General features: G+C 32.9%; 5 protein-coding genes across 12 annotated transcripts; 3 read left to right on the forward strand and 2 right to left on the reverse strand.

Annotated features, from left to right (window-relative positions):
- The first annotated feature begins 1,021 nt into the window (after positions 1 to 1,021).
- On the forward strand, positions 1,022 to 5,514 carry LOC126685930 (U-box domain-containing protein 5-like). Of its 6 annotated transcripts, none has more exons than XM_050379955.2 (7): positions 1,022 to 1,206; positions 1,425 to 1,490; positions 2,125 to 2,230; positions 2,479 to 2,664; positions 2,756 to 2,863; positions 3,318 to 4,348; positions 4,701 to 5,514. In XM_050379955.2, exons 3-7 carry the CDS (start codon positions 2,174 to 2,176, stop codon positions 5,413 to 5,415), a joined length of 2,097 nt encoding a protein of 698 aa, XP_050235912.1. In that variant the 5' UTR covers positions 1,022 to 1,206; positions 1,425 to 1,490; positions 2,125 to 2,173; the 3' UTR covers positions 5,416 to 5,514. The 6 variants fall into 6 exon arrangements, with proteins under 6 accessions (XP_050235912.1, XP_050235918.1, XP_055960220.1 ...); XM_050379961.2 differs by having other exon boundaries at positions 2,160 to 2,230; XM_056104245.1 differs by having other exon boundaries at positions 1,022 to 1,490; positions 2,160 to 2,230.
- Positions 5,515 to 6,231: 717 nt separating this feature from the next.
- Positions 6,232 to 9,571, forward strand: LOC126665262 (pentatricopeptide repeat-containing protein At5g39710). Of its 2 annotated transcripts, none has more exons than XM_050357999.1 (3): positions 6,232 to 6,394; positions 6,587 to 7,709; positions 8,136 to 9,571. In XM_050357999.1, the coding sequence occupies exons 2-3, from the start codon at positions 6,639 to 6,641 to the stop codon at positions 9,186 to 9,188; spliced, it is 2,124 nt and encodes a 707-aa protein (XP_050213956.1). In that variant the 5' UTR covers positions 6,232 to 6,394; positions 6,587 to 6,638; the 3' UTR covers positions 9,189 to 9,571. The 2 variants fall into 2 exon arrangements, with proteins under 2 accessions (XP_050213956.1, XP_050213958.1); XM_050358001.1 differs by having other exon boundaries at positions 6,597 to 7,709.
- LOC126665265 (CBS domain-containing protein CBSX3, mitochondrial) lies at positions 9,526 to 11,109 on the reverse strand. 2 transcript variants are annotated; one of them, XM_050358006.1, is made up of 6 exons: positions 10,948 to 11,109; positions 10,572 to 10,818; positions 10,405 to 10,483; positions 10,208 to 10,281; positions 9,858 to 9,918; positions 9,526 to 9,763 (listed from the first exon to the last, which is right to left on the reverse strand). In XM_050358006.1, the coding sequence occupies exons 2-6, from the start codon at positions 10,815 to 10,817 to the stop codon at positions 9,621 to 9,623; spliced, it is 603 nt and encodes a 200-aa protein (XP_050213963.1). In that variant the 5' UTR covers position 10,818; positions 10,948 to 11,109; the 3' UTR covers positions 9,526 to 9,620. The 2 variants fall into 2 exon arrangements, with proteins under 2 accessions (XP_050213963.1, XP_050213962.1); XM_050358005.1 differs by having other exon boundaries at positions 10,572 to 11,109.
- A 145-nt stretch (positions 11,110 to 11,254) lies between these two features.
- LOC126665263 (uncharacterized) lies at positions 11,255 to 13,146 on the forward strand. The gene has a single exon (XM_050358002.2). It carries the CDS (start codon positions 11,339 to 11,341, stop codon positions 12,839 to 12,841), a length of 1,503 nt encoding a protein of 500 aa, XP_050213959.1. The 5' UTR covers positions 11,255 to 11,338; the 3' UTR covers positions 12,842 to 13,146.
- A 12-nt stretch (positions 13,147 to 13,158) lies between these two features.
- LOC126665264 (tubby-like F-box protein 5) lies at positions 13,159 to 16,578 on the reverse strand. Its single transcript, XM_050358003.2, has 5 exons — positions 16,022 to 16,578; positions 15,203 to 15,603; positions 15,028 to 15,115; positions 14,152 to 14,284; positions 13,159 to 14,064 (listed from the first exon to the last, which is right to left on the reverse strand). Exons 2-5 carry the CDS (start codon positions 15,575 to 15,577, stop codon positions 13,398 to 13,400), a joined length of 1,263 nt encoding a protein of 420 aa, XP_050213960.1. The 5' UTR covers positions 15,578 to 15,603; positions 16,022 to 16,578; the 3' UTR covers positions 13,159 to 13,397.
- Positions 16,579 to 27,912: the final 11,334 nt, after the last annotated feature.

The following is a 27,912-nucleotide window of genomic DNA, read 5'->3' on the forward strand; positions in this document are numbered from 1 at the left end:
TGTTGCTAAAATTGCCAAGTTGCTTCCTTCTTGATATCCCTATCAGAGTTCTCTCAGCCTAAAAATTTTGAACAATGACGCCACTAATATTTAAACATGACGAACTGGATGTTGAGATTTCAATTTATTGTTCATATTTTTTTAAAATTTGATTTTGTATTCCTAATCTCATTTTTTAAATTATTTTTTTTTTTTTTTTTGGTAAGCCCATCCGGTTTCCAAGGCTTCGCCCTGACTAATCCGGATCCGACCCGTGTCGCGCACCTGGCATGGTGGGTGAGTCTTCCAGTGGGAATTTTCTGCATTCACAAGGACTCGAACCCGAGACCTTGTTTAAGCGATACCAAGCCGCTTACCACTTCGCCCTGACTCATTTTTTAAATTATTTTTTTCAGTTCTGTTTGCAAATCAACATTATAGTTTTGTATTAACTCAAGGTTTAAAAGAAGTTATATGTAAGATACAATTTGACGTTTAAAAAAAACTTGATTCGCGAAAAAACTATATACACCATGCCAATTGGAAATATTATTAAAAAATTGTTGAACTATCAACCATCTGTAACATATAAGTCCGAACTAACACAATTTGAAAAAATCACAATACATGTCAAAACAATTTCATCATCAAGAATTAAAATAGACGATCGCTCTAAGCTTTAAAATTTTAACTGAACCATAGAAACACTCTTATATCAAAAAAAAAACACGAACATGTCGCGTGATAGATAATTATTCTTTGAAAAAGGTAAAACAATATAAATATATGAAGAGACAATGATTTTTCGGATAAAAATTACTCCTTCCAAGTTTATATTTCGTTTTGTGATTTTCCAATTAGAAAGTTTCATTTCCATTTTTGGAATATTTTTCCATTAAACTTCTCTTTTTACTTTTTTTAGTCATTTTAAAAGAACTCTATGAAAAATTCAACTATTATTAATAAGGACAAAACATGAAAAAATAAAAATAATTTATTAAAGTAAAATGTTAATATTTATACTTTTTCTCTCTAACATTTTATAAAGCAAGGAAAACTTGCAAAAAATCTTCCTTTCCTCTCTTATTTTAAGGGAATACTTCCAAAAAGTGTATTACTCGACAATGGGTTGTAGATTACTGTTTCTACTTCATTTCTTCTGCTTTTGAATTTCGTTTGTATATTGGAGTTCGATTTAACCATCTTTCACCACTTTCTGGGTAGTGGGTGGGTACTGCTTCGAGCTAATTACCATTTCTTTTCTCATGTTAGATAACTAGATAATTTATATTACACTTCATCTTCTGTTTGAACCCAAATAATTTTCTTGGTTACTTTGATTCTTTTCTTTTTATTATGAAGGCTCCACTTTTATGATATTTTCATAATATCAAAATGCAATCTTTTAGCTGATTTTCTTCTTAGTAAGTATTGGCTTCATGTAGCACCGACACGGTACGGAGCAACGGAAAATATAGGCACGGATATGGCGAGATAATGTTATATTTAAGGTTTTTATGTTGAAAATATATTTATTTCCGTATCCGAAATATTAAGTTTTTGACGTTGATCGAATGAAAAATTCGTGCTACTTAGTTCAATTCAATGGTTATCAATTATCATCATTTTTAGCTTTTGAACGTCTGACTGCAAAGCTTGTCGGAGTTAGAAACACTTCTTCTGCATAGGACAAATTGGTTTAAGAATAAGTAAAAAACTGAATCGAACTGAACTCATGTATTTGGCTCAATTTTATAAAATGATTTTTGGTTTCTTTGATTTTGAACCTTAAATTTTTTCGGAAGTTCCAGTTCAGTTTTTTAATCCTGTAATGTTTCATTTCGGTTTTGAAGAAAAAAATCGGTTCGATTTAGTTTGAATAATTGTTAGTTGCTCTTCGCTTTCTAATTAAACTAGAAATGTTTTATAAAGTTTTATAATTCTTTGTCCAGCCTGATAGAAAGAGCATAGCTTATCCTATTTCTTTAACATTTTTGTGGTGCTGCACATTATTTGCTTTATTAATTTGTGATGGTGACTAGTCTTCGGAGACTTGTTGTTTGTTTGATTTTTCACTTTCATTGAGGATTAAAATGCTATAAAGTTTAATTTGAGCATATATTAATGTTTTTTTTTGTATAACAGGACTCAGAAGTTCAAATCTTTTTGTCAAATTGCAGATTGAGAATTATATATGGGAAAGGAAGGCGCCGGACACCACTCCGAACTTCCATATTACTGTAATATTAAGGTAAAAGCCGTAACAAATCCTCAATTTTTTTGATTTAATGAAATTCAGACCTATACTTTAAATTTCTGCTGCAACTCATTAAAGGTCTTCATTAAGTCAATATTACTTGGAATTTGCATGCTTCAACAAGTTTATTTAGATGCAAAATTCGTTTGATTTGAATTGGACATGTAATTTCAACAAAATATCTTATACCAATATTGGAATTATGTTTCTGTTAATCTTGTTGAATTCTTTACACATTGCAGGTTCATAGTTTGATGTGCTTGGAACTTAAGAACTTCATTGATAGAATCTCACAGATAAAGCAAGACATTGAATTCGCCCGGCCGCGATGCAGCACAGGTTTACAAGCATTATGCTCATTGCATGCTGCTATGGATAAAGCAAGATTACTAATCCAGCACTGCTCTGACTGTAGTAAACTTTACTTGGTAACTGAGACCACTTTCTTTTCATTTCAAGAATTACATTTTTAAAGTTACATTATTATCTTATGCTAATACTCCAAAGTAATTGTTGTAGGCGTTTACAGCAGATAGGATACTCTCAAGAGGCGAGAACATACGGAAAACTCTTGGTTTATGCTTAAGCCAGATCCAAAATATGGTTCCAGCATTGCTGGCTGCTAAGGTTTTTTTAACTTTTAATGCCCTTGAAGTATAAGTTGCATTTTTGTTTGTGCAAGGTATTATTGTTTCTGCTACTCTGTTGCTTCTATGATCATTTCTTCTGCAACATCCACTTATTAACTATACAAGTTCTTATTGTATGATCTGAAACTCTGAATGCCTTACATATAATCATAAGATTCATTTGCATACATATAAGGGAAAGGATTCATTTTAGAAAAAGATTGATTTACTGATATCTTAATAGAAAAAGGAATTTATACAATATTTACCTGCTTGTCTCATTATTTATCTTCATACCTGCTTGCTGGTCCTTGGTTTCTTAAATTTTCAGAAATCTAGTATCAATGGCTGTTTTGGATATAACTACTGTAGGACATGCAGAATTTATACATGGCTCGTCCCACCTTCCATTTCAACCTTTTAAGAATTGGGAACATAATTTCAACCTGCAGATATCTGGAATTATTGAAGATCTTAAAGCTGCAAGGTTTAAAATAGAATCTTCTGAAGCTGAAGCTGGAAAGGTTGTGAAAGAACTACTTAAGTTGGACATGCCTGCGTCAGATTCTTTCAACGAGTCGGAACTCGGGGCTCTTCAATTTGCTGCTGTAAGACTGACAATCACAACCCCTTTGGCGGTCTTGATAGAGATAAGGTCTATCAAGAAACTACATGGTAAAGTCCATGAAACTGATCCGAAAAAGAAAATCTTGGAGTATCTCCTGTATCTTTTAAGAAAGTATAGGGGTCACCTCGGCCTTCTCGGGCAGAAAAACACTGAGGATGGCCATCCTCTACATGAGGAGTTCAAGTCCCAATCTGAAAATTCTACTACACCTGAACCTCCATCCGAATTCAAGTGTCCAATGTCGAAAAGGATAATGTATGATCCAGTAATCATTGCTTCTGGGCAAACATTTGAACGAGTTTGGATTGAGAAATGGTTTCAGGAGGGGAACAATACATGTCCAATGACACATGTGAGGCTCGAGAATGTTTATTTCGCTCCAAACGTTTTGATTAGGGGTCTCATATCAAAGTGGTGTTCGAACCATGGATTAAGTATTTCTGAACCTTATGCTCAATCCATGCCAGCTTCGGTTTACTTACAGAAGATTATTTCCTTTGACTCCGTTGCTAGCATAGGCTATTCCATGCAAGATTTGCATCTTCAAGTTGGAAATATCTCTCTCCGATCTTCGGCTACACTGGATGATAGTAACAATGCTGCTTTTAGGGCTGGATTTCCTCAAATGGACGCTGGAGATTGCATAACACCCTCAAAATTTGATTCAATTCCATGGGAATCCAAATGCAAAGCAATACAGCAAATCAAAGAACACCCGAACAAAAATGAGAATTCATATGATGACAGCTTGGTAAAACCGCTCATCAAATTTCTGATGGATGCATTTGTCTTGAATGATGTGATTGCCCAGAATGACACAGCAGAGGTTCTATTGTCATTTATATCTAAAAGCAGGTTAGTATTCCATTTTGCTCTTGATATGCCCCCAAAAACTTGCATGCAATAGGTAATTAATGCTAAAATTACTCAATTAATCCCCCTGGACTTGTTAATTTTGATCAATCACCCAAATTTTGGTCAATTAGTCCATAAAGTCGTTTTCGAAATTGATACATTTGGTCTAAACAGTGAAAGTTCATGGGACTAATTGATAAAAAAAAGTTAATATTTGTGTTAATTGTCCATTGTGTGCAAGTTTAGGGAGCGAATTGATATTTAAGTCAATTGTCAAAATGAAGACATCAACTTGTTACTCAAGTATGTTATTCACTGTTTGATTCTGCAATTTGACTTCCGTTTCTTGCAGAACCGAGTTACCTTATTTTGACAAAGATGCAATCTTTATGTTGGCATCATTTCTTGATTTTGAAATATCCGGAAAGGCTCTGGCAATCATGGAAGAGTTATCGCGCCAACCCTTTTATAAATCAAGAATAGTAGAATCTGGAGTCATACCTGCAGTTATAAAAATCCTCGACTCACATATCAGCGAATTCCGGGAGCTTGCCATGAAAATAATCTGCAGTTTATCGTACAACAGTGATACAGCGCATCACATTGTGTATTTAGATTGCATCGCGAAGTTTGTGCCTTTCCTAAGTGATCAGAGTCTGTCAGGATACTGCCTTGCTATTATGAAGAGCTTGTGTGGCATTGAGGAGGGTAGAATTGCAATTTCTGAAGCTAATTCTTGCATTTCTTCTATTGCCACACTTGTGCAAACAGGTAATAAGCAGGATCAAGAAACTGCAGTGGAAGTTCTGCACTCTCTATGTTACGACCAAGCTGAACATTATCGTCAGATTATCGAAGAGAACGCTGGACTGACTCTGATTTACATATCTTCCTGTGAAAATTCAGGAGGAAAGGTTATTACCAATGTGTCTGATTGTAGTTCCGTTGTTAGTTTTGGGCTGGGCACAGATATTTCAAGCAACTCCTGTAAACTCCCTAAAGGAAAAAAGTCGGCTTCCAAGGGATTTACATATTTTGCTATAAAACTTTCAAAATTATTTCAGTAGGTAGTTAGTCAGAATTTGTTCTTTTGTTTTCTGATAAATGTGTAAACAGTTGAATGCAATATGCAAAATAAAATACTGCAGATCATTCATTATCCTAAATCCTTAGTTATCTGATTCTATCCTATTTAAATCTCAACACAAAACTGTATAAGATAAAAAGTGCATCTAATTTTTAGAGATGGTAATAATTATTATTATAATTATATCTAATTATCAACAAAATTTAAAATATTATACTAATATACAAAGTGATAATATAAAATAATTAAATTATAATGAATCATATTTTTAATACTCAAAATTATATTTTTATAACTTTTAGCTATGAAATTATAATAAGTAGAAAAAAATGAAATTATAAATAACTATAAAATAATAAATCAAATAAATAACATAAAATTATAATAATAATAATAATAATTTAAGGAATTAGTACAATATAAAATTAAAACTAAAATAGTAGAATTTTTTAATAAATAATGAATCAAGTAAATAACACATAAAAATTATATCTGTAGTTTTTACTATAATTATAAAATAATTTTTTTTTAATTTTTTTTTTTTGACAATCAATGGTAACTTCAATTAATCAAATCAGAAGCAATTACAGACGTAAGAAATTTATGACAGTCCAAAAACCAAATCTGATGACCTGTTAGGGAACGGGCAAATTAGAAGCAATTACAGAAGTAAGAAATTTATATTTTAATTTAATCACTTTTTAACAAACAAATAATTTGGGCCGAAAATAAAGTTATGTTTAGAGCTTATAAGGCCCAATAAGCTTTTCTAATGAGAAAGAGAGAACAAAGTAAATGGTGTTAAAAATTGGACGGAGGAGCCCTACCTAGCCAGTAGCTGTTTCTGTAGTCTCAGTAGCATCTTCAGTCGTAAAAGTTCCGAAATCCTGGCCGTCCGTTCACCGCTTGTCCTGTCACCGGCGATTGTGGCTGTTGCTACGTCTTCTTCATTCATCCATGTAATGTTCACTCCGCTCTTGGCATCCCATTTTGTTGCCCTTTAAAGCTCAAACACAATTCTGTTTAGTTTCTGTCTTCAAATTTCTTTCATTTTTTTTTAAAGCAGTTGTTGAGACAATCATTAAGGTTTATTTTTTATTTGATCAGCTACGTATTATAATCATTTGGTTGCTAATTTTGTTAAATTTCAGATACTTGTAGGCAGTGTGATTTTGAGTTCTGCATTAGTAAAACTGTGGAGACATGAATTTAAAGCAGTTGGTTAGTAGGAAATCAGTCAACACCTTATCAAGATGTAGTGCAAGATTATTGTCTCTCTGTCCTAATTACAGTTACAGAGATTTCTCTACTGTTGATCACAGAGTTCTTTTGCAAAGCCCTAAATCCTTGAAACATGGAGTCTCCTTCAAGAGGTTTTTGCACTCTGCCCAGCAACCTAGAAAACTAACTGAATTGAATTTTAATCCAAAATTCAATTCTAATGATTCTGAGGAGGTGGACAGAAACATGAGCGAGTTCTTGTCTCGGTTTGTGTATGTAATGCGTGGGAAGCTATCTGATGCTTATCGAGATTTTGATAAACAGGCGATTGAAGGCATGCTTTTGATTATAGTTGAGAAAGTTGTGGCAGAGATGGAAAAGGGTAGTATTCAACAGATGGTTGGTGCATCAGGGGCTGCCCTGTCGCAGGACTTTAGCGACGATTTGTGGAGGACTGTGTGGGAAGTGAGTAATTCGGTGTTGGAGGATATGGAAAAAGAAAGAAAGAAGCAAAAGATGAAGCAATTTTTGCAGGATGAGGAGGTGAAGGAAATGTGCAGGTTTTCTGGTGAGATTGGTATTAGGGGGGATTTGCTTAGAGAGCTTAGGTTTAAATGGGCTCGTGAAAAGATGGAGGAGAGTGAGTTTTATGCAGGTTTAGAAAAGCTTAGAGAAGAAGAAAAAGCCCTAGATAAAGAGGAAACAGATGCTGAGAGTACTGATCCCATGGGCGAGGAGAAACCAAACATCACAGCTCTTCCTAAGAGACATGGAAAGATAAAATATAAGATCTATGGACTTGATCTTTCTAATCCAAAGTGGGTTGAAGTTGCCAATAAGATTCATGAAACAGGAGAGATCCTTTGGCCTCAGGAAGCTAAGCCAATACAAGGAAAATGCAAACTGGTCACTAAGAAAATTCTTTCTCTGAAAGAGGAGGATGATCCCTCTCAATTGCTTGCTGAATGGGTAGAACTTTTACAACCAAACAGGATTGATTGGATGACTTTGCTTGATAGGTTGGAAAAACAAAGTTCACAATTGTACCTTAAGGTATAACACAGTTCATTTTCTAGCCTGTATTTTTTTTTTAAATTGTCATTTTTCTTGCTTACAACAATGCGAGTATGTTTAGAGGTTAGTGGGTGTGGTTGTGATGTTAAATACTGGTGTCTTTATCTTCTGTTTGTTTATACCTGTCTTGCACGGAAACTTATCGATCCTATGTTTCGTCGTTTTCGTTTCTAAAATGTTTTTGAAATTTTGAAACTTTATATTTATACCCTTATTATTGTGAAAAATTATGAGTTTTGCGGTTTTCCATTTTAGTATTTTTTTTCATTGTTTGATTTTGTTTGTGTTGTTTGTTCTATTTGTGATTTTACATTCGGCCACATGATCTAATATACTAGGATCGGAACTATGTAATTCCAATTGCACTTTCTTGATGTGGTTTCTGTTCATTACTTTGATTTGTAGGTAGCTGAAAGTTTATTGAGTGAAAAATCTTTCCAACCAAATGTTCGAGACTACTCCATTCTTATTGACGCTTATGCTAAGGAAAACCGTTTAGAAGACGCTGAGAGGATTTTAAAGAAAATGATTGAAAATGGCATTGTGCCTGATATTTTAACATGCACAGTGTTGCTGCACATGTACAGCAAGGCAGGCAATTTCGACCGTGCTAAAGAAGCATTTGAAAGCTTGAGGAGCCATGGTTTCCAACCAGACATGAAGGTGTACAGTTCCATGATCATGGCATGTGTAAATGCTGGGCATCCCAGATTGGGGGAGTCATTGGTGAGAGAGATGGAAGCAAGAGGCATCAAACCGACGGAAGAGATTTACATGGCATTGCTTCGCTCATTTTCCAAACATGGTGATATTAGCTCATGCAATCAAATTGTGAACGCTATCCAAATGGCTGGCTTCCAGCGGGGTTTGGAATCTTATACATTGCTTATTGAAGCACATGCAAAATCTGGTGATACTGACGATGCAAGGATGATTTTTGACGACATCATAAAAATTCGAAATTTAAGGCCTGATGATAGGTGCACTGCCGCAATGATTGCAGCTTATGAGAGGGAGAATTTGTTGGAAATGGCTGTAGACCTTTTATTGCAGCTTGAGAAGGACGGGTATCAACCAGGGCTTGCTACTTACACCATACTTGTTGATTGGTTGGGTAAATTACAGTTGGTTGATGAGGCCGAGGAGGTACTTGGTAAAATTGCTGAGCAGGGTGAAACGCCCTCTTTCAAGATTCAAGTAAGCCTTTGTGATATGTACGCAAGGGCTGGAAATGAGAGAAAGGCTCGTCAAGCCCTGGGAGCCCTTGAAGCTAAGAAGGAGCAGTTAGGATCCGACGATTTTGAGAGGATTATAAATGCGCTTGTTTCTGGAGGCTTTGTGCAAGAAGCTAGAAAGCTACATGAACTCATGGAGTCCCAGGGCTATACTGCATCAGAGGGTCTAAAGGTGGCCTTGATGGCATCCCAAACTTTCAGCCGGAAGAAACCAACAAAATGATAGTTCGATGATCCTATTTTCTGGTAATTGATGAAAGTTCCTGAGTTAATATATTCAGTAGCCTACATTTCACAAGTCTAAGAGGTAAGTTTTGCTTTGATTCTTATGCTCATGCTGGTACGAAGCATTAACTCATTATAGTTATGTTAGTTAATTTTGTAATAATTAATTGAAAGAGGTAGGTTACATTTTGAACTCACTTTTTTAGCATTAGCTTCCATTTACGCTCGCGCTCATACTCACATCCTGAGCTTCACTTCTTATCTATGTTGATCTTATTTTGTTTTGAAACCGGTATTGTTTGCATATTAATGTATTTCAGAAAACATGATCAGAATTCTAATAAAGATGAATCTAGCATCTGGTGTTTTTTTTTGCCTCAATGTATTGTAGAATTATCATCGTCTGCTTTTAGAGTCGGTTATTACAATTTTAATAGTATTCTCCTCTAATAAACTCATTTAGCCGCTTCACTTCTCCGCTTTGCTGCTCTACTACTGCTCGAACAACATCAACAATGGAAATCATACCAACTATCTTGCCATCTATAACTGGAACATGACGTATGTGATTGTCTGTAAATGATCAATCATTCATCCATTCATTAATCTATATTTGTTATTCATCACACAATCAAACGCATTCAGTATAACAATTACTTTCAAATACCTGTCATAAGCTGCATTGCCTGAAGAATATTTGTATTAGATGTCACTGTTATTAACTTATTCTGTGAAAGATGAAATGTAGAGCTTCTTTAGTTACAGAGGAGAGAAACTACTAATTACTATGGATGTGCATTCGGTTTGAATCAAACTGAACTGAACAAGTTGACTTTGTTAGTTTTTTGGTCCGGTTTGAACCAAAATTGAACTGAAAACTTTTGTACTTTCAAATAAAACTAAACCAAAAATCTTTTTTTAAAAATGTCAAATCGAACCGAACAAAATTTGTCAGGATGGTTCGACTTTTTGCACACCCGTACTAATCGAGAGAATAAAAATGAAATGAGAAATAACCTCGTTAGTCATTATTTCTGCAACTTTTGTGTAATGAGAGGATCTCCCTTGTGCAATTATCTTCCTCAGGTAATCTGCATTTGCTCATTCATGCCACCATGAACAATAGTTAGCTAGGTTAGGTTTAAAGATTATGTTATATTTTTACCGTTATGGAGTTTTACTAGTGTGAATTAGGTTAATGGAAATCAGTTTACCTCTTTCTGTGATGATTCCAGCAATATGCTGGTTTCCAGGTTTTAGCACGACTAGTGACCCGATGTTATTTTCAGCCATCTGCAATTTTTGAACTGTTTTAGCATTAAATGATTTTGCTTCAATTTTATTTCTGAAAAATCAAGCTGCGGAATTTAACTTAACATACGTTTTTTATGGCCTCTTGGACGGTGTCATCGGTGCGGCACGAGAGCCAAGACCTGGTTTTTTCATGTCCCTTGGTCATGAGCACATCGGCCACTGTTAGATTCTCCAGTCCCTTCTCCGGCATGGGAGAAGACGAGGTGACGCATCCAAAACGTGAAAATATATTGTTTTTCTCATGGGAATGCCTTTGAATTCCAAACTTGAGTATACCGTGGCAGCATCTTAGCCCTCCGATGAGTCCCTGCATTCTGTTGTGTTTGCAGAAAAAAAATGAATGTTAGATGAATAATATGTAATAGTCCAAGAATAGGAGTTGCAAAAAACTTAATTTCTCAAATTTGCAACAGGATTAGAATGTAATTCTTATATGACGTAGCTGGAAGAAGATTAGTGTGGTTGAACAGAAAATGTTGTGAAGATGAAGATATGAAAATTATTTGCATTTTTGAAGGAGAAGACTTGAGAATATCTTGTCTTGCAATTTTTTACTTTTTGTGATTTGCGTATTAGTGGAGTTATGATAACACTGGAGAGAGATGCTAGACCTTGCACACAAGATAAATCTATCAAAATAATTCTTCTTTTCAAACAAGTAAAGGGTTACCCTTCTGAAAAGCCATTAAGTAGAGAAGATTGTGAATTTGAAGATGACAACACTAGAACCCTAAACCTTTCCAAGGTATCAAATGGAAGCATGTTAAAACCCATATCCCCCAATTACAATTTAGACACAAATTCACAAACCATACACCGTGCTCATCATCACCAATGGAAGATCAGAGGCCATTCAGCTTCAGCCGCTTTCGGCTGCCTTGGGTAACAGCTGCGCCTCGACCTCCAGTGGAACCACAAACCCCTCGTCCAACTATTCCAATTCAAGCCCCTGCACAACCAACAGCCATCATTACTCAACGCCCATTTCGACCTGGATTACCCTCGGTACAAATCGACGAACCAGTGCAACCTCTTGCAGCCAGTACATCACAGGTCACTGGCCAGCCAACTCCATTATCAACAACTCAAACTCAGGCTGCCCCTGTACCATCATTATCTTCTCAGACATTGTCACCATCTCGTGCAGAAAGCGAACCAGCACAATCTCTTGCAACCAATGCATCACGAGTCACCGGCCAGCCAGCTACATTATCAACAATTCAACCACAGGCTGCCTCTGTACCACCATTCTCTTCTCAGACACTATCACCATCTCGTGCAAGAAGCGAGAATCGTGCTGCATCTCGAACCAGGTCACCATCTCGGGCACCAAAAGTATCTCCGCCCTCCTCGCCACCAAATATATTACAATCCACCACACAAAAGATCTCTCAGCCTCGCTCAGAGCCGGGCGGGAAGGGGAAGGAAAATAAAGAGAGAAAGGATGTTGAAGACAAGCTTAAAAAAGAAGCAAACACAAATAATCCAGCTGAAGATGAACCGTTAAGGAGTGCAATCGCTGAGCTCCTAACTGGATCACAAGGCAGAGAATTACATTCTGTTACATTTGATTCTGAGCAGAAGCTGCATGATAAGGATGACAAGAAGAAACATATCAAAACTGCGAGTTCAACTCATCCGAAAGCCAGGAATCAATCAACAGAATCTCAACAAAAGCCAAGCATGTCCAGTGGAGGAAAAGTTCCATTGCATCAAGAAATTAGGGACGATATTTCTAAGTTCATCCATAAGCTGGGAATGGGGAAGCTAAAGCATCCCATGGATGAAAAGCCGGTTAGCATTGTGACAATAGCCGGTGAAAATACAGGCGCATCAATGTGTGTGGGTGCTGAACCGCCACAAAAAGATGGCTCCATACATATTCACCGTGGCTATAAGCTCAATCCAGACGACAGCGGAGGAACAACTACTGATGGGGAAGGAAGCGGAAAGGAAACAAGATCTAACAATCCAATCGAAGAAGATCCAGAATCAAAGGCATATGTGAACAGCAATATTCAGAGTATTAATAACTCGATTGTATTTGACAGTTCAATGACTCATCAAAATCCTGGTGTTCATCTGGCTTTTTCTGATAACCTAGAAGAACAGGACAAGCCAGTTGACAAACCAGATCCTGTCGAGACACACAAAGCTGAAGTCAGCATCACCCCAGCTCAAAAACTTACTTATGACCCAACTATTAGACGACGATGCCTCAGAGGACTTTTCTTGGAATCAAGCGACTCAAGTGATGATAATTCTGATAAGCCTCGAAGACATGGATGTCGCTACGTCTGTAGAGAAAGAGCAGAGACAGACATAGGCGTTCCCTGAACTAGCGAGTTATGACATATGGTATTTATACACCAGCAAACATACATAATTTACTGGCACAACAATAACTGTGAATCACAAAACTGATAATAAGGATGCATTTCATCCAGAAACCAATACTTTTGTAATAAGGATGCAGTTTCATCCAGAAACCAATGCTTTTGTATGTTATGTTTCAGCGATATAATAGTAATATACGTACACGACAATAACAGTGAATCACAAAACTGATAATAAGGATGCAGTTTCATCCATTGTATGTTATGTTTCAGCAATACAATAGTAGTGAACGTTTTTGTTGACTATACTCTACAACAAAGATGAAAGTGAATTCTCTATATATGAAGAAATTACACAATTGCAATTTGGGTATATGATTTTCTGATACTACATTTCTGCAAATAAATAAATTCTGCAACTTATGTTGGACATGAAAGCACCAGCAGAAACAATGGCATGAAGCAACTCCTAAAGTGACTCCTTCAAAGAGAATATATACAACAAAATTTCAGAAAGGAATATTGCAAGTTTGGCTCAGGATGACAAAATGGAGTTGTCATTCACAAGCTGGTTTAGTGTCAAAGCTACTCAAGCAGATTGCAAACGCCTGGAAGGCAGAGAGCGGGTAGCGATAATCCATGGTGAAGATGTCTTTCCCAATCTTCCCAAATTGCAGAATAACTTTTTCCTGTTCTTCTGCTGGCAAATTTTGGTTAGGCTCGATAGCTGCCACCAATTGAAAATTCTTCACAGAGGCAACTGTGACACGTCCTTTGAAATTTAGACACCAGCATTGTAGTTGTTCATGCCATCTGGGTGCTTTGTTTTTCAAAACCAAGGGATCTTGACTGCTACAATTTGGTGGAATTGATTCAGAAAGGCTATTTGAGCTGAACTCAATAACTGGCTCCTTTGTTTTTGAAATGGATGATAAAGGAAGTTGTCCATCATTACAAAGGAATTCTGTAGGAGTAGGGGCGGTTCCTCCTTCTTGAACAGCAGAGACAGGGATAGAGTGCATAGTGCACTGCATTCTCCTTGGGCCTCGGGTTCGAAGGACGTTAAGCTCATAAGAAACAGTAGCCATGTGATGATTTCTAGTAGGCACCAATGTTGACACCTGGATTGGATGAATTTTTCTCGGTTGCTTACAATTGGATTGCATTGTTGGGTGTGGAGGCTGACTGTCATAAACCATGAACTTGGTTCCAAGGAAATTAGACCTGCTCAAAATTTGCCATTCAGTTGTCTACATTATGAATGCAGCAGCAAAATTAGAAAAAAGAAAAAGCACAAATAGTTTTACATACTTCAGTTTTCCAACATAAGTACTGCTTGTGCGACAGAAATCATTTCCAACAAATGATATTCGGAAATCAGTACTTGTAGCCCGTCTTATCTTCTTGGCTGCTAATAAGAGTTTGCTCATATCACCAGATAGAGCTGCAACATAATACCATAAAGTCAGCAACTGCAGCACATATTTGGAAAATCTCAAGGATCTACTAGTAGAAGAGATGATGAAAAAATCTACTAATATAGAACGCAAAATATTAGGTTCATGGAGTTGGAAATTAGTGTTACAATTTTAGTGCACCACTTTGACATTTGAATCTGATTGCAGAAAGTAACGACTTTATGATTCTTAAATTGTATGATATACATCCAGCAAAATAGTGCAAAGCTATTAGTCTAAGCTCCATCAATTGGTATGTAATTAGCATTAGAGAAAATGATAAAACGCAACGGTAAGTATTAAGCTTTCCTTAAAAAAAAGTTATAGACACCATTTGAATTAAGGAATTTTAGATAAAGCATTTCACAAAACTCATAGATTTAAACAAAATCAATTGTTTGGTAAGAGAAAAGTTATGAAAATTCATATAATCATTTATTATAAGGTGGAAAAATCTAATCCACCAAAAAAAATTAAGATGATGGATTGTTATAATCATCCTTCTAAATTTATTGATTTTCAATTCAATCGAAACGGTGGAATCCCTATATTTATCAATTTCACATTCTATAGATTTAAAATATGTCGATTTCCTAAATCCGCAGATTCCAAAAACTGTGGAATCCAAATGGTGCCACAATTAATTTTATAGACTAAAAATGGAGGTAAAGGTCATTGTAAATACCCCCAATTATGGTTTTATCTAAAGTACAAAAGTTAAAACCTTTACCGGGGCTCAAGCCAAGATATAAATGATATGTTGAAGTCGCTCGTTCCCGCCTAATAAAGCATTGAATCGGAGCCTCTTTTGGCCCCGGCTGAAGAAACAACAACAACAACAAAATATTAGCAGCTAAAATAAAACAGTACAGGAAGATACCAAAAACAAGAAAAAAAACACATACCTGCTTTAGTGAGATGGGAAAAGTAAGCCAACCGCACTGTTCAGGGGTCCTAACAATTTCCTTAGTAATATCTCTCCAAGACTTACAAACCGATGCACATGCTACAACATCTCTTCTAGCAGGCCATGTCGTTTCATTGGCCTCTACTCTCTGAATTATGTCATGAAGCAGTTCGGGTGGCAAATTTGCCCAAGGGCTTTGATCACTGATCACCTCTAAACTTAATGATATTTCAGACCCGCTACTCTCCGGAGCAATGTGTGCTCTCCCACGGCGCCGTAATCCCTGTCCGGTTAACTTTTTACCGATGGATATTGATGAGCTTATGTCGGCTCTTATCTCCTTAAGTTCACGTACTAACCCCTTTAATGGCATCTCAGATGAAATTAAGCTGCTGACTCCTGCAAAAAGAAAATTAAAAAATAGTTAAGACGGCCCATTCTATGCACAAGGGTGGTTATTATTATTTCAGGCCCTAGACAAACGATAGCCCGTTGATCGTACAAAGACGACGGTTATCTGTTCACACACAGTCCGTTGAAAACCAACAGTCTGTCGACCTCATCCTTGTATCACTGTATCAGAAACACTGATCTTCACATAATAATAAATCCATTTGTAATTTATTAAGAATAATTAACAAATAACGAATTAAAAGAAGAAGCAGCCGATTGTTTCCGTTTGATTGATAACAGAATCAGTAATTCATGAGAAGAAAAATAAGAAATTGATGCTATAAATGATACTATGAGAGATTAATGAGAGCAAAAGATTACTCATGCAAATGGAAGAATTATAACTGGTAAATTAATTAATTACCTTGAATTGTGTTGAAGAAGTCTCCCCAGATCCAGAAGGCGAGAGAATTATAATAAAAGAGATTGGATTATAAAGAAAAAGCAGAGAGGCGAGTGCATGTATGAATTAGGAAACGAACTTTTTGGAAGAGGGTGAAATTGGAAGGAAATGGGGGATCGGGAAGAGCAAATTCAGGGGCAGCACTGTCTCGATATAAACAAGATTATATACATAAAAAAACGACAATTTTTCAATTAAAAAAAGATTAAGATATCGATAATATCCAGAAGCTGTACTTTTGTATGTGGGGAGAGAAAGGAGAAGGAGAAAGAAAAAGAAAAAAAGGAGAAAGGGCCTTTTGGTAAATGGGTCGCCTTCTTCTTCAAGCTGATGAAGTTCAATAATAAATAAGATTCATCGTCATCTTCTTCTTCTTCTTCTCCTGTCCCGTGTGCACTGCCATTAGCACAAAATGCGGTTTCTTCTTAAATTCTATCTGGGGGTCTTACCCTCTTATTAATAAGCTTTTATTTTTATAATTCTGCCTTTTGCTTTTGTCCGTTAATTTTTTGGCTTCTTCCTCTCTGTGTCTCGCTTGTGCCAAATCTCTTTTGTTTCTTATCCTTTTACACGTCCCTCCTTCTATTTGGGTTTTTATTAGGGGTGGGCAAAAAAACCTAGTCAAATTAACCGAACCGAAATCGTAAAATCAAATCAAAAAATATGGTTAACCGATTTAAGAATTTAGATTTAGACTTTTAATTTTTATGATTAATGGTTTAGGTTTTAAAGTTTTAAAAACACGGTTAATTGGTAAACCGGTTTATAAATAACACAATGAAAATGGTGGCGAACCGCTCCGATGCTCTAGTCAGTTTAAGTAGGGGAAAGAAGAACAAAAAAGAAAGGTCAAATGTTGTAAAAAGGTCAAACCTTTCATAAAAGTTTCACAAAAGTCCTGATCTTTCAATTTTGTCGATTTTGGCCAAAAACAGATTATTTGGTTTCAGTTGTGGCCAACTATCAATTGATTTCAATTTGCCTATGTAGCGCCTACGTGGCATGCACATATATTGAAAGGTCAGGATTTTTGTGAAACAAAATAATCCATTTTTGGCCAAAATCGACAAAATTGAAAGGTTAGGACTTTTGTGAAACCAAATAATCAGTTTTTGGCCAAAATCGACAAAATTAAAAGGTCAGGATTTTTGTGAAACTTTTGTGAAAGGTTTGGCCTTTTTACGATATTTGGCAAAAAAAAAACAGTATAAAATTGAGAGAATATAAAGTATCTTTAGGCTTTACATATAAGGCGGATAGGCTAAGATGTGCAAGCTTGAGCTAAGATTTTCCGTTTTTTTCTTTGGTCCCCGTATTTCTATTAGCTGAGGTGGCATATTTTGTTATGTCTTGAGCGGAGTGTCAGTTCTCGTGTGTCAGAAATTCTTCTGTGGTCCCAAAAATTGTTAGGCACGCATGCTAACCCAAGATACGACTCTCACCAAGATACTCACTATTCTCGGTCATCCTGTGGTGGTATGTCTTAGACGGCTATTGCCCTGGTACTAGATAAATGAGGTATCTCGACGGATCTGTCAACGGAATGCCGATTACTCGTTTGACTTAGCAATATTATATATTGGTAAAACTACTTCGCTCTTATAACGTGTTACCGCTACGTTATCACTACATATTAAAATAATATATTTATATAAAATTAAACAACGTTTAAAATAATTTTTTTCACATGAATTTAGTTTAATGGTTAGGCCATTTGTCAAGTATTTTGAAATTATAAGTTTGAATCACGTATAAACATGATAAGAGGTTGTCTATCATTGTGCTATTAATATTATATTTATTTAGGAAATAATTAATATTTTTTTAGCACAAATATATATATATTAAGATATTATGGATAAATATAACTATGGAGCGGCATTTTTAAATATTTTATATTCAGATTAATATTTATACGACCCAAATAAATTTTTTATCGGAGATAATATTTATATGTAAATATGGTTTGAACTTACAATTACATTTCCTTTTTCTTTCTTTGAATAATATCACCTTAATTTAAATGAGTGTTTTAGCAACTCACTCGGGTGTCGGGGATTAAAATAATAAGTGCCGATTAAACGATATTCCAACTAGAAAAGTGTTACTCTGAAATTGAACTAAAATGAAATATTGATAACCCAAAAACCATGGAGATAATACGGCAAAAGGAGAATACAATATTCTTTCCTATCTCCTTTATTCATGTCAAAAAAAGTATACCTTTTTAGTGATAGACATATAAATGGATTATATAAAATATAATATATATTTTTTAGTAATTATCAATAGCATTTCCATAATAATATGGGTTTTCTTGGATCATCTTTCTGAAAAGGGCAAATTCTTAAAAAAAATAATTTTAATTATTATTTTATTTATTAAACAATATAAATAAAATTAATTACGTGTACAATTATGTAAAATAATAAAATAGGTAAATTGCGCAGGGCTCTCACACACATGTGCCAGTGTTAATTAGCTTATAAATTGTGATCTTTCCATTTCTAGGAATATGAGTAAAATCTTAAAATTTATGTTCAAAAAAATCATCGTTTGTGGAATCCAAATTATAACAAAAGTTACTACTAGAATAGCTGGCCTGTTAATTTATTATATTGGCAACTTTCTTGAAATGGAATCATAAAATTTTAATGTTGATGGAACAATGTCCCTCTTTGAAAAACCTTTCAAAATTTAGCAAGTTTATTTTTGTTAATCATTTGAGAGGTGGTTTTTGGCTATTTTTAGATAAAAATCACCTCCCTGACTCCCCAATCTCTCAATTTCAATTTTTTAATTTTTTATAATTTTTATCTTCAATTTTAAATAAATTTCTTTCTTAACTATTTTTGGTCTAAATTTAGAAATTATTTTCTATCCTAATGTCTTAATTGGATTAGATCTTATCTAACCGAAATTAAAAATAGTTTATTTTTTATTTTTGAAGATGAAATTGTTTTTTTGCGGTGCAAGCGACTTGGATCTCTAAAACAATTAGAGTCACTATCTTACGACGAATTTCACCAAATTTAGGTATGTTTTGCGTCAATATCGGTGATGTTTTTAATGTTAAAGAGAAGAGATATATCAGAGAAGATGTGATCAGAGACTTTAACGATGACGTTATACCTGTTAGCTGTAGAAGTCGTGCGATTAAAGTTAGTATTATCATGGCAAGCGAAGCTAATCTAATTTCCTTTATTTTAAAGGTTGTAATGGATGCATTCAACAACAAATTTTTACTTTGTAATATTATTAGTTTGATAGCACATGACTACTTTAACTTATTTGAGATGCATAAATGTTGTTTTAATTACTATAGAAAATCTCATGTGATAGCATATTACTATTTTAGTTTATCTAATTGGCTGGGACGTGTCTCTCTAATCATCAAATTGGCTGATAAATCAGCTTTTAATTAGTAGAATATTTTATTTCTAAAAAAAAATGTTGATGCAAGAATAAAATTTGTGATTGAATTTGATTCTATTGTAATTTTTCATTATTTCTGAAGGACTTCTAAGGAGTTTATTGTCCTTCAATATTAAAAATTCTTGGTAACAAAGGGCTGTCTGTATGATTATTTCTGATTTTGTATTTTAAATTGTTGATCTAATGTGTAATTGAAGAATTGATAAAATACTCAGACAAGTACATCTACATTAGGTTGGTATAACTAAAAGGAAGTAGGCATTATTATGAAAATTTGGCAGAAAAAGAGGGTCATCTCTCCTCGTGATTGCTTAAAACGACAATAGATTGTTACCGTCTCCTTCAAGAATCCGTCGTCTTCATCTCACCTTCGAAATTTCTTGGAAATGGGTTCGATTGACATGCATTCCTATAATCTTGTCTATCTTCTTCTACGTATTTTTGGACAGCACAGTAAATATTTTGGACAGCACTGTAATTAATTTCAGTATTCATTTTGATTGTGATGCATCATTCCCTCGGTTGTGTAGCCTGCCCTGATTTAAAGCAGTCTTTTGGATTTAATTATATTCTCAGATTTAACTTTTGTTTTTTTACCTGCAAACTTTTGTTTATTTGGTGGAAATTATTATGCTTTAAACGACATCATTTTGACTGCATGCTTTCCAAAGTCTTTCGGCGTTTAATCATGTTTCCTTTAAAGCGTCATACTTTTGACATTTTAATGTTCACGCCTATGCAATTTCAATTTATATCTATATATTACTACTAACCTGCAACCTATAACACATTACAGCTTCTTCTATATTTTTATTATTAATTATTCAATAATTCACCTATTCCTTAATTAACAATTCTAATAATCACAAATTAGAAACGTCACAAGATAACACTAATATATTAATGATAATAAGTTGGAGCTTTTATTGATCGAAATATTTAAACCAGAAGTTTATCAACTAAACATAAATTTATAATACAAATTTAAATTATTGGATAATCTTTACAATAAAATAAGAACGGCATCATTGTAAGTATGCATGCAAATAAATAATGTATGTAGTAATGATCAAAGTTATGGATATCACGTATTATATACAAAACATGGGCCCTCTTAAAAAAAGATTAAAGAATGTTGATGAAAAAGATTAAAGAAGGATACTAAATTAAGATTTAAACAAGTGATGTTAACTTTGAGTTTTTTGTTTAATTTATTTCTTTTGAAAATCTATTTATTCCTTTATTAATTTGCTTTTGGGCTGAATCTTGACACATGAGGACTGAGGTAGGGAAAGAAGGCCACAAACTGTTGAGAAGCGAGGAATTGTGTGAGAGAGGTTAGCAGCAGGAGTCGGAAATACACGTGCAGCCCACTCTACCTTTTGCTGCTTAATTTAATGCCTCAATTCAAAAGATAGTCTCCTTTCAGTGCATGGAATGGTGGCAGCATTATGACAGATTATGACATTTCTCAAAAGTGATTGAAAAGTATTGTAGGCTCCATTTGAATTGAAAGATTTTGAAGGAAATTTATAAATTTTGCACGATCCATATATTTTATAAAAATCTATCGTTTAATGAAAAAAAAGAAAAAAAAATTAATTTATTTTTAAATTAAAAAAGTTAATTTAATATTTTGTAGTAAAATTAAAACACAAAAATCCAAATAGGATACAACTGAATTTTTTTTAAATTAAGATATAAATATAAAAAAAATTAACGTAAGTGGTTTTTAAATAATTAACTTTATAAAATTCATAAATTTATAAGGATAAATTTAAAATATTTAAATTGTAACAATTCACCATTCATTAAAAATAATAGATTTAAACTTTTCTATTTAGGAGGTGGGAAATTAAATGATGGATTTTGGAGGATTTATGGATTCTCGTACTTTTTAACCTATATTCTAATTAGACATTATTGTTATTAATTGTATAAAAATATTTTCTTCTTTAATAAATTCAACAAATATTAAAAAAAATTATATAATTTGTTTAAATTATCAGTAATTTTATAAAATAAAAAGATTCAATACAATCATACACGGACCCATCAAAATTACGGACCACTGATTTACGGATCCACCACGGCCACCGCAAAAGTAGGTGCTCCTTCTCAGTTTTGAGAAGGAGGTGCTCACTCCTTCTCATCGGAGAAGGAATAGTGCCTCCTTCTCCAGCGAGCCGCAAGTCTGTCATTCGGTTTTTAATTTATTTTAAAAAAAATAAAAAAAAATTAATTTTTAACTAAATTATTTTTTTATTTAAGACTTGTCTTAACATTTTCAAAGATGAAGGGCTTGTTTGTTTTTTTTAAATAAAAAAAAATATGGTATAAATCATTTATTTAATTGTTTTTGATGTTTTCATACTTCAATTAATTAAATCGTCAATCATATTCTTGTTTAGGGTAGAGGTGAAACATAAAAATCCAAAAGAGAGTACAAATGAATTTTTTTCTAGGTCAGGGTATAAATGCAAAAAGTCGCAATGTGAGTGATTTTTAAGTAATTAAGTCATTTTATAATTAATTCAAACAGTCAAATTTATAAATCTATTGATTTTACATTTCATGCATTTAAAAGTCATCGATTTAATAAAATCCATGGATAATCCAAACGGTGCCTTAGAGGAAGTGAGCTTTTTTTACCCTTTTCAAAGATAATCATAAATAATTTATTTATATTACATAAGCGTGAATATAATTGTGCTGAAATTTGAATTTAAAACTTCAAAAATGTATCCAGAGGGAATGATTATACGACACAATGGTTGTGTCACATCATTCGTGTAACAAATTAATGAGACGTTAGTCATGTAAGTATTGGCGACTTACCTATTCAGTGACTTTGGCACTGGATGTTCCCAAAATAAAATAGGTATTTAATAATAAAATATTAAACAATAATTAAATATTTCCTATCGCAAATATTAATTGGCTTGTTATGAAAATGACGTGACACAACCGATGCATGGGATAAACACTCGTTTAGAGGACCTTAATTAACTGAGCCATATTTCACTGGCAATAAGTTTTTTTAATTAGGCTTTTTTTTTCAAAAATACTTCACTTTTTAGAAAATTTGTAAAATTATTTCTTTTAGTAATTTATAGTAAATTATTGTAACTCATTGGGAGATTAGAGATAAAAGGAATATTTTGTAAATTTTTTTAAAAATGAGATATTGAGAATAATTTTCTTTTTGATTTTAATATATAATTATTAAAGATTATTTCCTCATTACGTGTGTGTGTAAATAATAGATATTTTTTCAAAATTTTGAAAAAGTATGTAAAACAAAACGTAGATACAATTAATATTTGATTTTTATTGTAAAACAAAAAGTAGATGCATCATAGGCGTGACTACGGCTGTGCGTTCGGTTAGTTCGGTCGGTTTGGTCACCGAACCGAACAAACCGAACACCGAAGTTTGGTAAAAATTCCAAACCGAACCGGACCGAAGTTTAATTTTGGCTTACACCAAACCGAACCAAAAAGTTCGGTTTGGTTCGATTTGACTCGGTGAAAAACCGAAATTTACTTTCTCTATTTTTTATGTTTTTTAATCATAAAATAAATTCTAATATTAAATAATAAGTGTCTAATAAATATTTTTATATATTTATTAGCATAATTATATGTTGTATGAAATTTATTAACTTATATATCAACTATAATTAAAATATTAAAACCAACAAATATAAACTTACATATATTTTTTTTATTTTTTATTTAATCGTTCGGTTTTTTGGATTTTTCGGTTTTTAAAATGTTCAAACCGAACCGAAAACCGAACACCAAACTTTTACCTAATTACAAACCGAACCAAACCATAGTCACCAAAAAACCGAACCGTAATTGTTATTTCGGTTCGGTTCGGTGAAACGGTTCGGTTTTTGCACAGCCCTAGGCGTGACATTGCCAATGATCAAAAACCTAGCCTTTCGTTGAAGATCATGGGCGCGATAACAAGCATCACGGGCGCGGCAATAAGAACCATTGAAGATTCAACGAATACATGATTTGAAGATTCCAATGAAAGTGATGACATGTGACACTAGCTTTTAGAAAAATCTTCCATATAAGCATGTCGCGGGCACGAAACACAATGTCACGGACATAACACGCCTGGCGCTGACGGGGCAATCCGGCGAGCCACGTTGGATTCCAATGGCTGAAAACGGGGCATAAGCTAAAATTTAAAAACATTTGAAAGGTTGTGCTAACATTTGAGACAAATGGTAGTATGTGCTTAAATTGCAAAAAACACTAAAGGTTGTGTTATTTAGTAGGAATAACCCATAATAATATATGCAATGGTTAAATGAGAGAATGCAAACTAAATTATTATTAAGTTTTTTTGATAATTTAAATTATAATTACTTTTTTTATTAAAATGTATTATTACCTTCTTAAATTAAACTAAGTTTGTTATAAATAATAATTTTCATTGAAGAATTCTTGAGTTATCATCGTACCGTCTTACCGAACTGAGTTGTATTTCTTTTTCTATAAAAAAAACTGAGTTGATGTTTGCAATGTCTTTCAAAACTGTACCCCCAAACCAGAGGGTCCACCCACCATCCGGTGCATCTAGAGAGAGCTGAGTATTTTCCAAACTTCCAAGAATATAGGACATAAACTTTTAATGCAAAATGAAATAATATTATGAAAAAGGATGGTGCTAGATTTAATATAATTCCATATAGTTAGGATTCAAGTGTTTTTTACATTTTTAATTCAGTGATATATCATATATCCAAGCATAGGTAAAGTAGTTTTCTTTAATGATTTAGAGTTCACTTCGTTAAAAATTATTTGCTTTCAAAAATTAAATATTCATAAATTATTATTTGAGAAATAAATAATATTTTTCCTTAATTTTTGAAAATTTACATTTTATTTTTAAAATATTAATAAATTAAAATAATTAAATTTAAAAATATCATCGTCTTTTCTATCTATTTAATTAAAGTAAAACTTGCTTAAATTTTATTAGAAAAGTCATTTTCTAATCAAATAAAAGCATGCTATAAAATATAAATTCAAGAAAAGTTCATTTTATCCTCTTAATTTGGCAAATGATCAATGGATAACTTTTTTATCCTACCAGTGGAAGGTTTCCCTTTGAGACAGCTGAGACGGTACACGGTTATAGGTTCTATCTCAAATTAGCGTAAGGAATTAAACGCGATATATAGGAGAGTTTTTTTTTTTGATAAGGTATGCAGTCACTCACCTGTTTCACTGATAAAAACCATAAGCACAATTTCTAACTTTGAAATAATACTATGAACTTGGCACTACGATTCATTTTATCCTTCAATTTCTAATCGTTCAATACTTTTTTGTCAACTAACATGGGTGTAATACTCCAATTATTTTCTGATATTTCATCTTGAATGGTGAACGAATCAAAATGTCAAGTTAAGAACACTTTTTAAAAAAATCATAAACATGACTTTAACTGACTTTTTGCGTCAAGTTAAAGAAAATAAAATATTCTTTTTTGTTGTTGAAATAATTCAAATAAAAGGTATTTGAAATATTCTACTTTTTTAGTATACTTATCATTGAACTTAACTTAAGGTTCCTAGTTATGATATATGACAACCCCATACGCATAGCTAAAATCAACAAGAAAATTGAAAATCAATCAAGTTCCAAGAGGAAGAATCAAAGAGCAAAATTAGGAGCATGTCGAGTAGCTTACATTAGTACAACAAGATAGAAAATGCACTGTATTTGTTTGGTTTAGTATTGTTTATCTACTCTCTTATAGTTTATCAAACGCATAGTTGCCCAATATTATTTCCAACAGGAAGAAAACAAATAGGCGCCCATCAAATTAAAGGAGAACCCAGAAGTTTATTTAAGATTAATTTAATTTTTGATTTATTTTTTATCTTTCGGCTGCCCGGAAACAATATACTCTTTTGTTATACTGTACAAAAACATTAAAATAAAAAATAAACAAAATTTCAAAAATGTTTAACAATAATTTAAAATGCGGAAATATGATATTGGACAATTAGGAGGCCAAATAAGCTGAAAATAGAAAAATGGGTTGCGTGAAGCTGTTATATAGTTGGAATGCCAAATGGGTATAGTTTGAAAGTGGACAATGACACATGGGAGCTGGGGCGTGCCACTTCATCAAAATAGGATTGGCATATTCTCATAAGATAACATTTCTCTGGCCCTTTATTTGCATATCTTTATGTAGATAGTCCATATACTACTATTACCCAAAACCACATTCTATTTTATTCTGTCCTCGTTTTAAACCAATTATTGCCAGCTACATGTATTGTGACATTCGACCTTTGTTTAAAATTTGAACCATATCTCATACTTACCAGTTACATGATCTATCATATCTCATTAATTTACATGAGAATATATTGTTAATCAACTTATATATGCGTATACTCATCGACAAAAGTGTATAAGTTTTTTAATATTTAATTAGTTAGATCTATATTTAAAAATCTAACATACTTAATTCAGCCGGATCGATATGCATGTTACTTAAAATATATAAAATAATTGAATTGAATATAAGATCAAAAAAAAAACCTGTTGCACGTCATCTGGATGAGAAGCTATGATCTTCTTCCTTATGATTTCAATAAAAAAAATGGCCGTATTCTCTATATTTTATGTTTTCTCTGAATTTTATGAAAAAATCAGAGAATACTTCTTGTAAAATTAAGGAATGGACCTAACTATTTATACGGTTTAAGGAGTTGAACGGGCTTTCATCAAATCTCGTTAACTTCAGCCCGCACTTTATCCTCCACACACAAATTAGAGTTCAATCCCTTTTTATTTAATCACGCGGACTTAATAAAACACTAGTCCATTAACAAATCCCACACTACGGAAGCTCATATCGGAATTAAAGAATTCTAACACAATATAAGGTCTAGAATTTTTTTTGATTTAAATTGAATGAAATATGTTTGAATTAATTAAATAAAAAATCATGAACTTTACATGTAGTTTCATTTTAATCACGATTTTTCAAAGATGGCATTTAAATACACGACCTTTTTATTTTGTTTTAAATCTATCAACAAACTAAAATTCGGTGTATTTTATATGACTAAAAAATCCATAATCCTACATACTCTAACCGAAAGATAATAAAATTTGGTGTCAATTTATAATTTGGGTTTTTAATTGATGGTTTAATGAAAAATTTAGTCAATCAAAATACACTAAAATGATGAATTTTAAAAAAATTGAAACGTCGTGCCTTTAAATGCTACCTTTTAAAAGTTTAATTAAAATGAAATTACATATAAAGGTCGTGATTTTTTATGTAATTAATCCAATATATTTCTATGCAACTATTACCAAATAATGAAAAATCTTAGACGAATTTTTAACAGATATATAGTTCTTCTCTTATCGAGAAGGGATGTAACTAAAGGGCAATATGGGTGAGTAACTACCAAACAAATGATCGGTTATAATTGTCATTTTACATATATACTATTATTATTTTCAGCAATCAACCGATATATATATATATATATATATATATATATATATTCACACACACATACCAATGAGATATATTTCAAATGTTATAAGTAGGGTGTGTAAAAATTGAATTGAACCAAAAAAACTGAATCAAACCGAACCGAAGTTTTAATATTGGTTCGGTTTTTTGGTTAAAACGGTTTAATTTGATTTTTGTCAACCTAAAAATTTGATATTCGGTTTTCAATTTGGTTTTAGATTTTTACAAACCAAACCGACCGAAAAACCGAATAACATATTATTTTTATTTTTTTGAAAAAATTAAAATTTATATGTTTATTTATACTTTTTTAGTATTTATTCTTTAATAATAGGTAATATATAAGTTAATAAATTTATTATAATAGATAAAATATACAAATAACATATGTAAAATTATTATTAATCAATATTTTTTTAATTTTTTATATTAAAAAACTGAAAAAATAATAATTAAAAAATCATTTTTTAACCGAACCGAACTAAATTTTTCAGTTCGGTTCAATTTCGGTTTTTAGTCTATTTCGAAACTGATTTGATTTTGAATTTGGCCTATTTTCGATTTCGGTCCACCGAACCGACCGAAACCGACTGATGCACAGGCCTAGTTATAAGTATTAGGCAGTAAATTGCTAGGTCGTGGATTCAATTTCTCCCACAAACGCTCTCTCTTCTTCTATTATAAGAAAAACCAATATATATATATATAATTGTGCATAAATGTATTACAAGAACTTGAATGTCTTATGGATTTATTTCAAACCGGAAGTATGTTGATGTAGTCATAGAAAGCACCAAACATAGATAGAATTTCAAGATACAATCAAGTGCTCGTGAATTTTGGGTCATCATAGTATGTATGATGAGTAGCTAAATTGAAGG

Source organism: Mercurialis annua, linkage group LG1-X (assembly GCF_937616625.2).
Source record: "Mercurialis annua linkage group LG1-X, ddMerAnnu1.2, whole genome shotgun sequence".
In the NCBI taxonomy this organism is placed as follows: Eukaryota; Viridiplantae; Streptophyta; class Magnoliopsida; order Malpighiales; family Euphorbiaceae; genus Mercurialis; species Mercurialis annua.

Coding starts and splice junctions, on each gene's coding strand:
- LOC126665263 (XM_050358002.2), top strand. CDS start 11,339: ATGGAAGATCAGAGGCCATTCAGCTTCAGCCGCTTTCGGCTGCCTTGG.
- LOC126685930 (XM_056104245.1), top strand. CDS start 2,174: ATGGGAAAGGAAGGCGCCGGACACCACTCCGAACTTCCATATTACTGT. Junction 2,231..2,478: donor CATATTACTGTAATATTAAG/GTAAAAGCCGTA, acceptor TACACATTGCAG/GTTCATAGTTTGATGTGCTT. Junction 2,665..2,755: donor ACTGTAGTAAACTTTACTTG/GTAACTGAGACC, acceptor TAATTGTTGTAG/GCGTTTACAGCAGATAGGAT.
- LOC126665262 (XM_050357999.1), top strand. CDS start 6,639: ATGAATTTAAAGCAGTTGGTTAGTAGGAAATCAGTCAACACCTTATCA. Junction 7,710..8,135: donor GTTCACAATTGTACCTTAAG/GTATAACACAGT, acceptor TTTGATTTGTAG/GTAGCTGAAAGTTTATTGAG.
- LOC126665264 (XM_050358003.2), bottom strand. CDS start 15,577: ATGCCATTAAAGGGGTTAGTACGTGAACTTAAGGAGATAAGAGCCGAC. Junction 14,285..15,027: donor ATATCTTGGCTTGAGCCCCG/GTAAAGGTTTTA, acceptor ATTATGTTGCAG/CTCTATCTGGTGATATGAGC. Junction 14,065..14,151: donor ACTTATGTTGGAAAACTGAA/GTATGTAAAACT, acceptor AATTTTGAGCAG/GTCTAATTTCCTTGGAACCA.
- LOC126665265 (XM_050358006.1), bottom strand. CDS start 10,817: ATGCAGGGACTCATCGGAGGGCTAAGATGCTGCCACGGTATACTCAAG. Junction 9,919..10,207: donor CAGAAATAATGACTAACGAG/GTTATTTCTCAT, acceptor CATCTTTCACAG/AATAAGTTAATAACAGTGAC. Junction 9,764..9,857: donor GGCAATGCAGCTTATGACAG/GTATTTGAAAGT, acceptor GATCATTTACAG/ACAATCACATACGTCATGTT.